The 18282-nt window shown below is 44.2% G+C and overlaps 1 protein-coding gene across 14 annotated transcripts in view; it reads left to right on the top strand.

Annotated features, from left to right (window-relative positions):
• nfixb (nuclear factor I/Xb) overlaps positions 1-18282 on the top strand; it is a 101483-nt gene that overhangs the window by 62378 nt on the left and 20823 nt on the right. For 10 of the 14 annotated variants that reach the window (XM_044029347.1, XM_044029356.1, XM_044029355.1 and 7 more), the window contains 5 exons: positions 16498-16560; positions 16750-16824; positions 17075-17204; positions 17704-17739; positions 18096-18223. In XM_044029347.1, coding sequence (XP_043885282.1) covers positions 16498-16560; positions 16750-16824; positions 17075-17204; positions 17704-17739; positions 18096-18223 — 432 coding nt within the window. The remainder of the gene's footprint in view (positions 1-16497; positions 16561-16749; positions 16825-17074; positions 17205-17703; positions 17740-18095; positions 18224-18282) is intronic. The other 4 variants (XM_044029354.1, XM_044029350.1, XM_044029357.1 and 1 more) reach the window with 1 other exon arrangement.

The raw sequence follows: 18282 nt of genomic DNA, 5'->3' as shown, positions 1-18282 counted from the left end.
AGTATTTTCCTTATCACTCTGTGTAATCCTCTCCTCTTTACTCAGTGTGAAGGTCTAAAGGCTATAAATCGCCGGCTGAGGTGCACAACCAAAGATAACACTAATGCACATGTAAGCTCCAACCAGTCACTTAGCGGGTATATTTATGGTTCTCGTGAGTTAACCTCACCTGAGGGATGCACTTCAAAAACAGTGAGATCTGAGTGGCGAAGAGTAACGATGTGTTTGCTGGAGATCTTATGAGCGGTGATGCAGGATGTGATGTTGTGTGGTTTTCTTTAACTCTTGTTCAAGCAGGCAGCTTGACAGATGATGTGATTTCTTTGAATAAGTGGAGAGCGCATTCAAAACACCTGAGAGCTGTCCAGTACAACCACTGCCTTGTACTGTTGATCGATGTTGTGAACGAGTTCTGCACTGAGGTCCACTACACAAGAACTAATGAGGAATGCAACAAATGAAGGACTTCTTTGCTCACTTCACCCTTTCCTAAGCTCTTAAGGGAACAACAATGGCCTTTGCATGTCAGAAAGTTTTTATTCTTCCACTCACTCTGCTGTTTTCTCCTATTTATTTGTTGTTTTAAGCATCAGGTTTATGTGGACAGTAGTCTGCTTCAAACACATCTGGGCTGACATAGAAACATGGAGCCCTTGTCTGAAGTTATATATTTTATTGCAATTATGCACCTAACAAGCATGAGTAGTATATTCCGTTAATGCCGATAAAGCTCCCTAAATGTGGACCTTTTAAAGCACAAAGTGTATTTTTCTTTGTCATCAAATTATAGCAGAAGATCAAAGTCCATATTTTATTAATTCTACTAAAAGGAATAGTCTCGGTAGCCAAAAGACTTGTATAATGTGTCATAACTGTAGTTGTTAGTTAATATAAGAAAAACATGTGAATAAATATGTCCCATACTTATGATGGACATCTTTAATAATTCTCATTTTCACCATTCTGCTACTGCAAATACAAACTTACTTCTTAAAGATTAACAGCTTCTTTCACAGTGGGACAGAGTGCTTCAGACGGGATAGAGAGGTCGAACATTAGAAACAGAAACAGTTTCATTGTTTTACTTTAACTTTTGCACCAAGACATCATTTATTACCAAGGGCTTTAAGATTTAAAATGACCATAATCCTCATTTGATTTGGGTTAGTGTGATTAAGTACCACTCTCCAAATTAACTGCTGGTAAGTTTTATACTGGCTCACTATGTGCAAAACCACACACAACCCTAACAGTCCTCCACACAAAACAGCTGGAAGGAACCTCAAACTGCTAACTTTTCCACATTAATTTCAGTCACAAGACTTTCAAGGCCTCTGGTCGTCTCACACCTCCCTGTAACTGTCTTTCTCCATGTCTCTGTCTGTCTCTCTCTCTCTTTCTCTTTGGTATGTCATCAGCCAACCTCACATAATGCTGTGAGGGGGTTTGGTGGTTTTGGGAGCTGCTTTACTTAACAGAAATCTAGGCCGGACAAGTGAAATGCCCTAAAATGAGTGAAATCCCCCTCAAAGCTGATCGTACTGGGATAGTACAGGCTTATGTGTTCCAGCGGGATCTAGAGGGAGTTAGATGAAGAGAGAGGGGAGTTATCCCACTGTAGAATTCAATGGAAATCATTGTACAAGCATAAATGTGTTTTAGAACATGTGCACAGCGCGACTTGACACAAATGATCACGGTAAATGTGTTTTAGCACATGTGCACAACACGACTTGACACAAGTAATAAGAGTCGACTTTTGTTGGCCAATTATGAGTGCACACACAAAGAATTTTTCTCCATTTTTTTTTTATATTCCTCTGTGTCGTCGTCTTCTTTCGGCTTCTCCGCGTGTGTGCGTGTACTACAGGACAAAAAAAACCCTATAATACGTACATGCACGCGTACGATCGTGGACGGCAGTAGGAGAGACGTGAGGAGAACAAAAGACAGGAAAGAGTGTTGTGGACTGAGAGATGGAGAGACGGTTGTGGTGGTATGATGAGGTATCAAGAAAATGAAAAGCACATTTTCATTATTTCATTCCGTCACAGTGACGCACCACTCTTTTCTCTCCCTTCTCTCCTGTTCCCTCCATCTGTCTCCATGCTCTGACTCCCCTGTGTGTTTATTTTCTTCCTTTCCAACTTCTCTCACTTGTCCATCCATCTCTCCTCTGCTCCCTCCCTCGCTCTGTCAATTAGCTCATGTAAACTTTGCCTTCCCTCATTGTTTTTCCCGGGGAGAGTGCCTCTGCGTTTGATTAAGCTCAGTGCCCTGCTTCAATACCATGCCCAGCCTCCATCCCACTCCTCACACACACACACACACACACACACAGATGGTACCAGCATCATAGGCATCATATCTCTCGCAGAGCGTTTTCGCTTTTCCAGCCTGATCGACTTGCATTACTGTCAGAAGAAGAAGAAGCTGGCTCGGATGTGCTTTGTCGATTGCTGGTCCATATATGCAGTGGAAGAGTTAAAAGAATGGCCAGTCGTCATGTACATGTATGCATTAACTCACACGCAGTCACACCGGCACTGGTTTGGGAAGTGGACTGTGGCAGCACCTGTCTGCCAGCTGTTTTGTTATCCCTTGGGGGTTGTCAGCCGACTGACTGACAGGTGAGGAGGCCCAGGGCTGAGCGCTACAACACAGCTGGCCGAGCCCAGATGCCGAGGAGGGACAAAATCCACTGTGTGTGTGTGTGTGTGTGTGTGTGTGTTTTTTCCTTTTTCTTTTTTGTGGTGCCTCATTATTCCCCCATCCCCACTTTTTGGAGTTTTGAGCAAGTAAGGGCTGCTGGGTTGTGCTTGAATGAGGATTGTGAACAGGTGAAAGTGACATAGGAAAGCATGGCCCTTAGGAATGGCTCGATACCACTGTATCATGTCTGATACAGATACCAATTTCACTTCTTGTCTTTTGGGGCAAACCACTTGTCTCTTTACATAGCTCACATCATCGCTGGGTCTCGTTCTCACTTACTGGTCACAAGATGTTGGCGGCATATGTCTCTCTTTACAGCCTCTGCTTAATTTTTTTGTATCATGTCAGAGTTTATGTTAAGTTTTTTCTGATTTCTGATCCGTTCATTTTGATCAGTATGAAACCGATATCGATACTGATAGCGATACAGAATATATCGGCTGATCCCTAGCCCTCATTTCCTCCCAGGTTAATTGCTGTCCTCCTTTCTCAGTTTCACTTTGTCCTCACATTCTGAATATCTCATAAGCCACTGCACTTTGTCACTCACTTCCCTCCCAAAACTTCATCTCTGCTCCACATGTCGCTCCATTGTTCCTCTTCCTACTTCTATTCCTTCCACTCTGACACCCTCTCCCTCCTTCCTCTTGCTCCTGCTCTCCTTCCTTCCCTTGTTGCCTCTCTTTCTCCGATTCCCTCCATCTCCCCTTTTCCACATAAAGCTGTTTTTCATAGAAGCCTGTGCAGCCTGGAATAGCGTTCCCCCGGGCGCTGCAGGGTGAAACACTAGACTTTTCTGAGCCCCAGCCAAACAGATGCTGGCTCTTGGAGTCCCACCAGAAACAAGCCATCATGCTCTCTCTCTCTCTCTCCCTCTCTCTCTCTCTCTCTCTCTCTCTCTCTCACTCACTCCCTTTTATACTTCTTGTCTCCTCTCTTCCCTTTCTGTTCTTGTGTCCCTGACTTTCCTGCTGGTCTCTTGCTCTCCTGACGATCTTTTTACTCTCTGACTCTCTCTCTCTCCTCCTGTCTGTCAAGAGCAACATCTCAGCACACTAATCTCTGCAGAGCGTCGTCCAAAAGGCCCAATGCCTGGCCTCGAAAGACTGTTCGACCTCTGCTTAGCCTTCTTTCACTCGTCAGGTGCCTGTTGCTTTGTGCCTCCTCTTCTCCAAGTCCTGTTCTTGGAATCAGGTGAATCTGTGTAAAATTGGGGGGGTGGTCTTTCTTCTTTATCCATAAGTTCTATGTCACAACTTTCCTCCCTGATCGTTTGCTGTCTCTCCTTACAGTTCTCGACTTACCTCATCCATACTGTTGTTTCTTTTCAAACTGTGGCAGAACTTGGAAGCCTGCCCCGCCTCTTTCACCCTCCCCATATAGGTCCTTCCTCTGCTTCTCTCTCGCTCTCTGCCTCTCTAGCGTGCTCACTCAGTCTTTAAATTTGCTTGAACCCAGGGACCCCGTCTGTTACGTAAATGGGTTAAACACAGACACACATGTGCTCACGTACTGTATGAACACACTCAGGCCTGCAAGTACAAACCCTCTTTTCACCACACACACACACACACACATACACACACACACACTGCTATAGGGCCAAACTTGGCTTTGCAACTTTTGGCAGCCATTCAACTCTCTCTCTCTCCCTCTCTCTCTCTCCCTCTCTCGCTCCCTCTTGCTCTCGCTCTGCCTCCACTATCACTCACTAGCTGATGCAGTGTTTACATGAACTGCCAGTCACAACCCTAATCAAAAGCTTTTTCCCTCTGAGCTAAGAACAGTTGGGGGGCCGAGGAGGTATGCTGTGAGTGGATATGTTAATGCTGATTTGTCTCTCGCCAATTTGGATGCTGAATGTAGCCATTTGTGTAAGTACTACTGCTCTGCATATACTCAACCTTAGTGAAAGTAGGTCTTCCCCGTGGAGGTGCGTGATGGCTCTTGACACGTTTTGAAAATACTCCCCACTCTGCACTTGTGGAGTGGACGATCTTCAGTGGCCTCAGCAGTATGAAATGAACTGATGACTTGTTGATATTTAATGTAGCTCATTATCAATGAGAGAATATCTTTCCGATCTTTTGGAGCAGCAATTCATTCATTCATTCACGCTTGAGTGAACCCTTTGAACTCAAGGGTATGCTGTTACAGGGTTATGTAACGTATTATGATGATTGCACCTGGCATTACATCATTGGTGAGATTACCGTGGATCAGGTCTGCTCACACACAATGTCTACCCCAGTGTACACACACATTACTTCCCATCTGTGGTGAGATGCTGTATAAAGAACTTTGTGGAGCACAATAAACAAAAGTATTAATGTTTTGTTCATATTTTTGATTTCACGTCAGAACCCACAATGAGTATCATGTGCGTCCTCTGTGAGGCCCTACTTGTGTGTTCTGGCAGGGTTTGGGTGTGTTTGGGTTACATTAGATTTAATTGATTAGGGTCATTAGATGAAGTTAAGCAAAGCAATATCAATAAGGATTAACTGTACAACAAGGTGAAATGCTGGGGTTCATGCGGTCAGTCGGATATGATGACTGTGTACGTAGCTTAGCTGGGGTTGAGCACAGGGATGATGTGAGGGGTGATGGCGGTAAGGAGGTGAATTAGATTTAGAAGTGGCATTAGCGAGGAGACGTTAAGCAGGATGGGTTTACGGGGCTAAGCGCTACACGGTGGAGGGCAGATATGATCCTTATATAAATGCACAAGTGTGACCACACACATCAATCATCAGGTGTATGCCAGTGTGATCAGATGGATGTGCGGCAAGACAGCTATAGAGGAAAAAGTAAAATGGACGGAGACAAAACACTGGGCGGTGTTTTTATTTGTCTGAGATTCAAACTCTAAAAACACTAGGACTCTGTTGTCTGGCAGAAGCCTCGGTCACCTGCTCTTTACTGGAGACAGAGAGAGAAGGCAGCAGAGGGTTATGAGAAGAACACAGGTCAGTGTACAAGTCATATAGACACACATCGCAGGTATAGCTCACTACACATACTCCTCCCTCTCTCACACACACACAGTGTGACACACACATTGGCCATATGTGGAAGCGATGTGGCTCCCCAGTGAGTTCCTATACAGCCAAACAGATGGTGATCTGCTTTACCATGCATCTATGTCGTGATTGATTTATCTTGCTTGTCTGTGTTGTTGCCATCACTTGTTTGTTTGGATTGCAAGCTGTTCGTGGCAATCCTAATTGTAAGGGTTACCACTGTCACCATTTGTTGGGTGACATTGTTTGTGCATTATTTTGCCTTTCCCATAAAATGTGACCAAAATTCATACTTGGCTGCTCACCTTCATGAGCATGAGCAGCTATTTACGTTTTTCGATCACTAATGAACACGGACACAAGCCGGTCACCCGCTTGTGATGGTGACCACCACATTGACTTTAGGCTGTACATCACGCCTGGCTCCAGCTCCCTCTAATGACCTCACTCTTCGCCCCATGGTACTCTCTCCATCTGCCCTCTCTAGGCTTCACAATGGACAATGAGTGTCTAAAGGATGTACTGTATGTGCTCTTGTAAAAAAAAAAAAGTTTTATTCTGAATATGAACAAACTACATGTCACTCTATCACCGCTTCCTTATGGTACATTGCTCCTCTCCTCTCCCCTCCTCTCACCAGCCTTTCTCAGCCATGTCAAACTTTGCTTACACTGACTCATACAACCTGACTTCATGGCAATTTGTATCCACACCTCTGTGTACACTCAAATACACACGCACATGCATACACAGACATAAGAAGGTTCACACGTACTGTTTGATGTACTTCCTACGTTGAGCTGTCTGGCTGGCATCATCTCCAGCTACTGTGCCAAAGAGTCAAAGGTGATCACCGCTTGGCAGCACAAGCTCCATGTCCTTCCGTTCCTCAGTGGGCATGTGTCTGTATATGTGTTGTCAAAGTGACAGCGTGGCCTCTCTGCTCTCCTGGAGATTTTTCTTTGATACAGTATATACAGTACAATATACACATCCTTTGTATCCCTCGCTATATCTCTCTTCCTTCACTTGCCAACAGCTCCTTTCCTGCTAGCATCTTTGCTCCTCTTTTCACAGCCCTTTCACGTTCTGCCTCCCCACCCTCCCTCTGTCCTCTGGGCACAGACTGGCAGGACTTAGTCACATGGGTTGTCCATACTTGAACGTTAGACACTGCTGCTCTGTCTATACACAACTTGGCAGGGAGCGACATTGTCCAATACCTGCCTGTGTCACATGGAACTCGATGAACCTGAAAACCTTAACCACGTTATTTTTTAAATGTTTACTTTATTGAAATTACAAAAAAAGAAAAAGAAAAAAGCCTTAATTCATCTTAGACCGAAACCCAAGTAAAATATTGTGATTATGACTTTTATGCATTCCCAACAGAACAATAATTACTTCCGAATCCATTTAAATGGATGAATTCTCTTTGTACTTTAATCATTTCATTTCTCTGGAGAAAAGAACTTACGAGTTCCTCTGTAATTGGGTCTCTTGCTTTTCAGTTCAGTGCATTCACCCAACTGACTAATTAAAGTATTGTTATGTTCATAAAGTGGCACATTTGTTCCGGATCTTCAATGAAGTGTTCCTCAGGAGGAAAGGACTTGGCTGAAGGAAGAATGTTTGTTATCGGTGTTATCTCAGTGGTGCTTTCAGAGGAGTTGGCAACCTTGCTCTGTATCACTTTGTGGGTGTGATTGCGTGTGTGTGTGTGTGTGTCAGTGTTGAGGATGTTTTCTCACTCTTATCAACATGTCCTTGGCTGTGCAAGTGCATAAGCCTTCTATTAGTGTAATTCACCTTGTTTTATGTTATGTGTCTTGTAAAGAAATGCAAAGCGCTGAGGAGATGGAAGAGAGCAAAAGTTCGTACCAGTGTAAGAGGGCAGCAACACTCCAATGATGGACAAAATGTCGGCGTCGTTAAGAAATAGAATTGGTTGGAACCAGATAAATGAGCAGACGTATCAAATGCAAGAGAGAGAGACGGAGAGGAGTGGAGAGAATGACAGTTCTAGCACTAGAGCACAAGAGAGGTTTACCTTAAAACACCCTTCTGCTGGCCAGACAGGAAGTGTATGTAACAGCCTCAGCACAAAGGCCCACAGTGTGTATCTGGGCCAGCAGGAAGAGAGGCCGAGGGAGGAGAAATCCAAGTCACAACACAGGCCTTCCCTCGTTCCCCACTTCCAAACTCCCTGCTCTGTACTGTACTTTCTGTGCAGCATTTGCAGTTGTGTTTTGTTTTGTGCAAAGCTGCAGCAAGCTGCTCTCTGCTGTGTTATTGCGTTACTTGCTTGAGTCCAAGTCTTGTTAATCTTTTTCCTGGTGTCTCTCAACCTGTCTCATCTAAAGTTTAAAAGTGTTTATCTGTGATGCATTGTGCAAGAATGCTGCAAATTTTAACGTACAGTTTTGTCAAGGCTGATTTAAAGCCCCGGTAATGTCTTGTCTTTCTGCTTTACTTACACTGCTCTGTGTATCTGAATTGTCTGTGATGTCTTCTCTTGTAAATCTACACTCCCTCAGTTCACATGTCCCTACATCCAGTGGCATGCACAGACATTTCACAGGGCAGGAGCTCAAGTGAAAAAAATTAATAATTAATGAGTGAAATATAATCATTTTGCAGTTGAACGTCTGTAACGAACAATAATCATACACTGGTGCAGATGTTTAATAGCCATATTTCTACTAAATGACTGTATGTTACTGTAAAGTCCAGCTGTCTCACAGAAATTACAACTCAAATCCAGGTTTGGGCATTAATTGATGTTATGGGCCACACAGATGATTACAAATAAAATGAAAATGTCTTAAGATTTGGCACTTATCTGGTCAGAGGACAAAGGAGCAGGTTCTTGAGCACCACCTGGGGCCTCTCTGTGCACGCTCATGCTTGCATCCTGGCACTTTCTGGTCGCTCAGCTCCTGATGTTGCAAATTGTAAGACATTATAATTTGAAACACCTTCTTTGAACAAAATAGCGTGCGCGCTCTATGTGTTGGATCTTGATGTGGGCAGGCTGCAGAAGGGATACACTCCTACTCATATCTCAGTAATATTCACATCTTCATATTCCACTCTGATTTGATTCACTTCACATCTCTCTCGTCCTCTTCATCTCTTTGTCTTCCTTCTCCTCAGTTCTTGGCCTGCTTCTCTTTACAGTCTAGAGAGTGAAGTCTGAGCTAGCTGAGACGCCTGGCCCAAGGCCTTGTTGCTTTATTTGCATTTCACCATGCTCTCCATGTGCCAGGAAAATGCCACCTGGTGGTGGTAACCTCCTACTGCAGCAGCCCCTCTGTGTGTGTGTGTGTGTGTGTGTGTGTGCGTGTGTGTACAACGTTTGTTCCTAAAGAAAGCAGTGAGTGTACTGTAGGTATCAGCAAGTTTATACGTAGCCCCTCTTTCCTCCTCATTCCCATGTGTTCCCCTTCTCTTTCCCTTTCCGGCCTTTGTGCAGCTGTATTTATTTGGGCTGTAGCAGGGCTATGCAGAGACACTGGTCCTTAACATGCTCGTGCCCCCACCCCTGGTTGACTCCTTTAAGCTGAGTAGAGATGGAGGTTGACAGGGTAATAATGCTGGTGTCAACACCACTTACAGGACAGTTATATCAGTATCAGCTCGGCAGGGGGACGTTCACACTCTGTTAGGCTGGGTCGTGAACCGTGCTGGGGGCCCCCTCAGCCATATACACACACACATCCATTACACTAGAGCCTGCTAATAAAGCAGCTTAAATATAAATGAGTGCAGAATGTACATACTCGAGCAGTTAAAACAGATTCATATTCTCCTTATGAACACTTTCATGTTCTTTATAGTGTTTAACAACATTATTTGTAGGTGTGGGTTTTTTTATGTTAATCATTCAACTCACAATTAAGAGTTTGATGGTTTCAAATTTAGCCGAGCAAATTGTACAACAGAGCCTTATCTCCTTCCTCTCCCTTACTCTTTAAAGGGCTCTTGTGTTGTCTTTCTGCATTTGTGTGTGTGTGTGTGTGTGTGTGTTAAGCTGCCTACTTCTTGTGTCTGATTAAGTAGGATTCCATGAGCCCTTGCGGGCCTTCAGGACTTTGAGCGGCTGTCCAAAAGCAAGTCTAGTCAGCATGACTCCAAAGCGCAGAATCCCATTTACACATCACTATCCATATTAATTATGAATCAATAGTTCTGCTGGAAGTCTCTGCGACCGCATCACACAGAGATGCAATGTTCACAGCAACCAGTTGGGAGGCTTAATAGAGTTTGTGGTCTCCACAACCCCATTATTTCTTCATTAACGGAAATGACAATGCTCTGTGAATAATAACATATGCTCCTGTTTGTTTTGCTTGGGGCTCCTGAATGAATTCCAGATTTTTCTTATTTTACTCTGTTGTGATGCACTTAAGGTCTTCATTATAAGCTTTGTTGCACATAGACTGAGATGAGATTGCCAACTGTATGCATACATTCATATCATTTATATCACACATCCTGTTCTTGGGGATGGGAATTCATTTCACAGCCCTTAGCATTTGGTTACCTTTACTTGATACATGGAATATTTCCTTTTACTTTTAACCAAAAATCCGACTGGCTTTTTTCTCCATGCAGTGATGAAAGCCATAGAATTGAATTGAATTGGTATATCTTGACTGACCTCTCAGCAGATCATCCGCCTCAATCTTACCTTCTCCCCTACGCTTCTGTTACACCACCTGTCCTCGTGTCCTCCTTCACAACATGGTCTTCCTCTTTTCCTGCTGCCCGCCATGTCTGTCTTCAACATCCTTTGTCCAGTATAATCACTATCCCTCCTCTGCATGTGACCAAACCTTATATATGTTGACTGAATCAAAAGGGTATATATTTGACACTCTAAGCTCATGATCTAAGTGACATGGCAGATAGAATATGTCCAAATCCAACTGTGGTTCATGTACTTAATGTAACAATAAGTGTGTTTGGGGTGTAACATGTGTTAAACCTGTCAGAGTACCATCTCCATTGTCTTTTAAATGCCAGGTGTATGGCATCTTAGTGGATTACTAGAGGGCAGATTGAGAATTACCATCTTAATAATGTGCCTTTAAAATAACAGCCAAACACTGCACCGCTGATTTCAGACCACGTTGTTTGAAAGCACATTCAATTCTTCACAAAATTTGAGATAAAATCGGGGGAATGTTAAGTGGTGCTTAAAACCTAAAATCTTTAAACACACTCATTTTACATCAGATAATATCCACCTTCTTCACCGAGCCCTCATCATTGCTTTTCAACATGTTACCTAACATGTTACAAAAAAAAAGGGAAAATAATTGCATTTTTAGCATATAGTTCCACAGAATTCATGTTTTTGAAGATCTTTCTTTGGAAGTCTGTAGAAGGTGTGAAGCCCCATTTGAATGTTGGGGTCAAACAGCCCTCTCAGACTTCCCTGGAATGCCCCCACAAAGTCTGCGAGTCCACAGAGTGTGTTAGATATTTGGGCTCAGCCCATGGGTTTTCATGCTCTCACTCTTGGAATTTCCCAAAATTGATTTTTCTGCACTTCTGGGTAGCTTAATTTAATATGATCTACCCCCATTCTGGGAATACTAGCTCTGATCATATCTTGGGAATACCCTGATGACTTTACACAGCCAACTCCTTGAAAGACTCGGGAACTCATTTGTAGGAAGCTCATTCTTCAACCCAATGTTGGCTGCTCGCACAATAATGGAGAACATAAACTGAGTCACACAGGTCCATGGTAATCTGCACTGATACCACCAAGAGCTGATAAGAGGATGAATGGAGACAGTAAGGGACTGCAGGAAGGAGTAGGGGGGGATAAAGAAGGGGAGGTGTATGGGCATCCATCCAGTCACATACCCTCCAAGAACCTCCACCCGGCACCCCACCCTCCCACTGTCACCCGTTCCACTCATTTCCTGCAAGTTCATGCATACCCTCAAGATACATAACCCCCCCTCCCCCCTCTCCCCAGTCCCCGCTTTAACTTGCTTCTTTTCCTTTCTTCCATGCTCCCAGCCTTGTAATCCACTTCCTCTGTGTGCTCCTCCCGCCGTCCATCCTCCTCGCTCTTCTCTTCTCCTGCTCCCCTCCATCTCTCTCCCTTTCTTTCCGTCCTCCCCTCGTCTCTCAGCATCCCTCTCTCCTGGGTCTTCTTGCTGTGGTGTGGTGCTGTTGGCAGAGCGTAGACACAGGCGGCACACAGACGGGAGCACAGATGGGCAGCAAGCTGCGCAGGGCAGCCAGGCACACCTGCTCCACACACACACACACACACACACACACACACACACAGAGCCCTACTCTGCCACCTCGCCACACTGACTGCCAGGCGCAGTGATACAAGAACACAAACACAAATGCACACCACATGCAGACATACTGTACATACATTCATTGGTACAGCCATCCATATAAACAGTGTTTTTAATACAAATACACATACATTTTGAAAGATTATTTTATTCTCTAATGACACTAAGATCTCAAGTTTGACTAAATGAAAAGGTCAAATTCACACTCCTCATCAACACTTTGAGGGCAAAATCATGACTGCACGCATACACGCTCACAGGGGCAAAGATAAAAAATATTTCTCCACACTGAAATAGAAATATATCCTTCTATGACACAGACTTAAATGATGAATAAATAAAAATATATACATAAATAAAAGAGGGAAAAAAAGAAAGTAACATCCAATAAAAGAGCTGAGTGAACATCTGTGTGGGATAGCTGGGGGGATTAGGAGGGTTTGGAACATTTTAAGCGCATTAAGGATTAAAAAAAGGTCAGAATGTTTAGCAACATACCGATAAACCTCTTAAGCGAAACCCAATTGGGAGGCTGTACCACGTTATTCTGTGTTTTGGGGAGGAGAAGAGGGGAGAGAGAGGAGGAGGAGGAGGATAAGGGGAGAGTAGAGTTGACATTTGTTCTAACAAGGGGGGGAATCTGTGAACCATCCGACTGTGCACATACATGTAGTCACACACAAGTGTGCGCATATGGACACACACTGGCTTGATGTGGCTGCAGAGTATATTAGCTCACTTGTTGGTTTGTATGTTGATGCTCGGGGTGTGCATTCCTGCAGTGCTTCACTGTTTATCAATCAGTCTCTTTCTACTTCTTTTAGTTCTGACCTTGACTTTTACTTTTGCTTTATCCAATGTGTGGGTAACTGTGAAATTTCAGTGGTACACGTTGTCTCGTGCTGTGGCGTGCACAGTGGTTTAGGTTGTGTTTGAATGTGTTTCAATCTGGGATATTATGCCACTGCTTTATTCTGCTGACTGCCCGGTAAATCTGTCCGACCCCTTTCACCAAACAGTCAACAGCAGAACGTCAACAGGTCACTAAGCAGAGACTTGAGAAGCTATCATCAGCTATCTTGTCTGACCCTGGATATCAATTCTGCACTGGGTAGTGGGACATTTGATCATGGGGCGGAGATGAGGTGCAACTGGAAAATAAGTTTGAGAACGAGGATGGGAGATGCTTACCTGAAGTACAGATGGAACTGAGGAACAGAAGTGTGTTGTGAGAGAGAGATGATAAAAGTAATTATGCCAAACACTGTGAGAGGGAAGGATTCTGAGAGGAAGAGAAAACCCACAGTGGGGGGCATAGTACTGTATGTCAAGACCATGGCTGGGGTTATGTTGATTGAAGTGGGGTCATGAGATTTGCCATGGAGCCTGTAGGGAAATTCTGCAATCAGCAAACAATGGTGGCAGCTGTCATTAAGCTGCAGTCATGGCCGTTTTAATAGAAAATGACTTGATGTTTCCGTCTTTGTTGTTACTTAAACCTTAAAATCTGACTTGAAAGAATTTTCAACCGCGTTGTTGGAGGAAATCCCAATTTCTGCCTCATGACTGTGCCACCCTATTATCCCAACTGGTAAATCAAGAATGACTCCAAGAATGATATCCATGTAGATTCAGTTGTGTTAATTCTCTGTCTTGATGGTTACTACATTTTATTTGCAAGGATTGTTACTCACGATTGGCGAAAGATAGGCATAGCACTATCAGTCTAATATGTGCGTCTTGATTCAATGTATACATTATGAGGCCACACTGTTTTGCACTCTGTAGTTGAGTGTTTTTTTGTTTTTTTGTCAATTCACTGGTGAGGGAGCTGCAGGATTGGTTGAAATGTTTGAGGTTGCTCATGGCGGAGGTGGAGGGGCATCTGGGCCGGGCTGCAGGACTATGATTGGGGTTGCTGACGGGAGAGCTGTGGGGGGCTGTAGTGGGAAGATAAGGGGCTGGATGTGTGGTTATGAGGCTATAGGGGGGTCTACTGTTGTAGGCTGCAGCTGGCAGGCTGGTGATAATCAGCCACGAGACATCCTGTCTTACCTCTTCTCTCACTGTTTCGCTCTCTACAAAGCTATATGATGCACTGCTGAACTCAAGGGTGGCACTGATTTCCAGTGAGAGATGGGGTGTTGTGTAGTATCTAGCCACCTCATCTCATTCTCTCTCCGTGACAGCTCCTCATTAGCTATATCAACTCTCTCTCTGTAAAGAGTGTGTGATGAAAAAGTTTTCACTTGGAATTCAAATATTATATAATAAATATATATTATAATTACATTTTTAAGATGAAACTATTGTGCTATCTGCGGTTAGCCAACATTGTGTGCTTATATGGTCTGAGAGGTGAAGTGGCTTCTTATCTGGCATGATCCTCAGTTTTTAATCTCGGTCCTTTGCACCTGCAACAGCAGAACATGGTCAAGTCAAGACCAACAATGAGACAACAATGTAGGAAACGGCGAAGGGGAAACGTGATATGACACAACTGAAAAATAATCTCTCTTAAGTGGGAGATAATATCTTATTGTAAGATATTGAGGTTGTGTCAGTATATTGTGCTGAGTGTTTGTAATAGAGCCAGAACCGTGTTTAGTGAACAAGAAAGAAGTCTAAATTGTGTGTGCGTGTGTGCATGTTCAGGTGTGCTTATCAGTTGTATCAAAGTATGAAGCAGGTTTCTTTAAGGTCACTGTGGAATCTTAGTAGTTCTTCCTTGAATTTCCATCTGTCAACATATGCTTGAGAGCTCTTGACATCTTTGTGGCAGCAAAGCCTATGCTCTGACTTCCACATTGCATTACAAGATACGGGATCTCTCAATCACGGTGCACATAGAGTACAGTAAGATAGCTGTGTGTCTATGGTGTGAGAAATGGAGTGTTTACAATATTGTAGAGCCCTGTGGTGAAATACTACATGACGGTTAAAAGTTCATTGAAGTCAGGTTGTTTTCTCAACAGCTTGCATTGGCCATCATATATATGTTTGCGCTGAGTGTGTACCTCGCGCACAACTGCGCTTGTGTTGTTTGAATGTGTCTATGTGCGTGTGCGGCGGGGGCTCAGTCTCGTATGTTTGGAGTGAGTGCCGTCAGTTAGCTGGAATGTGGCGCAACCGCCAATGCTAAGATGGCTGCCAAGCTCTAAGATGGCTGCCAGGATTACACCCAGCCAGTGAGAGACAGAGAAGTGTGTGAGATTCTGTGTGCAAAGAGACGGTAAAAAAGAAGCTCCCTTTCATTTCTGGTTTCTTTCTTTCTTTCTTTCATTCTCGCTCCCATCTGTCTTGCCCCTCTCTCTCTCTCTCTCTCTCTCTCTCTCTCTCTCTCTCTCTCTGTGGATAAGCAGTGCTTCGTAGGCAGCGAGACAGGTCTGTTTTTGTTTCTGCTCTGTAATCTGTGGCTTAGTGTGGCTGCAAGGCAAGTGCTGCTGGCAGGAGTCTGTGTTGCTCTGTTATCACCTACAGCCTGCAGATAAACACCTCTTTTAGCTTGCTTGCTAACTAGCTACAGCCTAACTAGGCCTGAGTGGATGGCATGAGCCCCTTCACCACACCAGGCCTGCAGATGGAGATGGAGGCTTTGGAAATATGTACACCTGAAGAGCATGTGTTGTGTATACCTAGACATTTATGCATAGACACTCTGTCAGCCTGTAGCTCTCCCAGGTCGACGTGTGGCCCTCTGTTGCCAAGACTTGGCGTGTTTTTCGTCGGCTCATGTGACTCAAGTCCCTTTCACCTTAAAACTTTCAACCTAAAGAAATGGTACAACAAATAATAAATCCCTGGGGCCAGCCGGACGGGCATGGTCATTTGTTTGTGTTTGCACGTGGTGCATATGCATTTGCATGTGTGTCCAAGAATCACAACATGTATCAAATTTTGAATTATACATTTGTGGAAATGCGGGTGTGTGTGTGTGTGTGTGTGTGTGAGAGAGAGAAGTGTTCTGTTCACGCAGTCTAAATCCCTACCAGCAAGAAGGTATTAAATAGGATTAGGGCGAGGGATATGATTGCGTGGTTTGATACTAAATAGCATAGCAGCACACTGTAAATCATTGCACCTTAAGTCAGGAGGGACAGAGGGAAATGGGAGAGAACATTCCTAGTTAAAAGACTGTCACACGAAAATGTGTTAATTCTCTCTCTCTCACACTCTCACACACACACACACACACACACATGCACGCATACATATTTATTCATGCATAGATGCATGCTGCAAGTCCCTCTTATTCCCTCTCTCACCTCAGATAGCGCAGTCTTGGCAGCAGAGATGCATTGCTATGATTCATTGAGACGTTGTACACTTACCAGTATGTTTTTCTTTAACTTTTTTTAGCATGCCAAACAAGATCCTAACCATTTGTCTTTTGTCTCCTTTGCCCCTCCCCCATTTTTGTGCAGAATCTGGACAATCAGACAGCTCCAGCCAACAGGGGGACACAGATATTAAACCACCACCCAATGGTAGGTACACACACACACACTGCATAGTCCAAACACTATCAAATCAGCAAACTAGAACACAAACACAGTTGCAGATGCTCACCTTCTCAAATGTTTGTTTTGAACACAATGCCATTGATTTGTGGTGCAGTATGTTCCTTCTTCTGAAGCTCTGTGAGTCCTCACTGCATCCACTGCATTTGTGTACAGGGCACCTGAGTTTCCAAGACTGCTTCGTCACCTCAGGGGTTTGGAACGTGGCAGAGCTGGTCAGAGTGTCGCAGAGTAAGTAGAGAAACACCACACACACAGAGATTTAGGAATACATCAGAAAACCCTGCAGGAAAACAAGCACAATACTGAAAAATACTATGATTAGTGGCTGGACCCTAACCCCGTCCCTAAATAGGGGGAAAAACAGCTCTAATTAGAGTTGATCTCCATCAAAGGAGTAATGAGTATAGACACTGCTGAGGCACAATTTGTTTGGTTTTATTTTGAAAACGTCTACTTTCATAACACATTTCTCCCTCAGCCCCTGTGGCCACAGCGTCAGGTCCCAACTTCTCACTGGCTGACCTGGACAGCAGCCCCAGCTACTATCACCCTAACATCAACCAGGTGGCTCTTGGGCGACGTTCCCTCACCTCCCCTCCTTCCACCAGGTAATTCCATACAGACAACAGTAGTTCACAGGTGTATGGAGGTGTTCATCGCCCCGGAAACACCAGTGACCATTAGAAAAGTCCAGGTGTTTGCCATTAGTCGAGTCTCTGGTGGGTGAAGCCACCATGTGGCCTTAGCAGTGCTACTCTGGCACATGCTCTGATGCCAAACGCAGACAGGATTGAAGTGTGAAGTTGTATTAATATCTGCCAAGGATATATCGCTTCTTATTGCTAGGATGATTTTACTGGCAAGTCGTACACCATTTCATTCAGGTTTCTTGCTGTGAATGACATTTAGTACCATAGCCCATTTCCACTCTTGGAATCTATCCTGAACCTCTTTGCTGTGTGTGTGTGTGTGTGTGTGTGTGTGTCTCTTTGTTAGCGCTTCTCTTTATGTAATGTGTGACAACACTTTCTGCGTTTTTATTCGTTTGTGTCTTTCTTAACTTGTCTCTCTCTCTCCTCTTACCTCTGTCATCTGCTGTCACTATAGGTCTGAGGTGGAGTTGTACGCAAATCTTCCACGGAGGTAGTTATATACACCTACAAGTACACAACTGAATGCGACACAACGTATACAGAGACACAGAGAGAGTCATACTCTGCAGATGTCTGCTTGCTAACCTTTCTTTCTGTTTCCTCCTTGTTCATTCGTACTTTGACATTACTGGTGCATAAGATCAGTTCCGTTATTTATCGCACTAAGACGCCAAAAAAACTCAAAGCCTCTTTACATGTTTAAATGCTTGTTTCTGTGTTTTGTCCTTGAGCCATATATATGTCATTTGCTATAGGGTATTTAAAAATATCACCCCTCTGCTGCTTCTCTCTTTCTGCCTCCCCCTCTCTCCCCCACCCTCCATCCAACTTCTCCCATCATTTCAGCTCCACCAAGAGGAAGTCATTAGATGACAGTGAGCTGGAGAGCCCAACAGATGATGTTTTCTACCCTGGACGTTCACCTGCTGCCAGCTCCTCCCAGTCCAGTGCGTGGCCCAATGACATGGATGCAGGTAACCTCTCCTACCCTCGCCACCCCACTCCCATCACCCTCTAAGCAAGCATCATGAAG

Source organism: Solea senegalensis, linkage group LG6 (assembly GCF_019176455.1).
Source record: "Solea senegalensis isolate Sse05_10M linkage group LG6, IFAPA_SoseM_1, whole genome shotgun sequence".
NCBI classification, from domain to species: Eukaryota; Metazoa; Chordata; class Actinopteri; order Pleuronectiformes; family Soleidae; genus Solea; species Solea senegalensis.
Note: the sequence above shows the minus strand (reverse complement) of the source record. Positions and strands in the feature narration are given on the sequence as shown.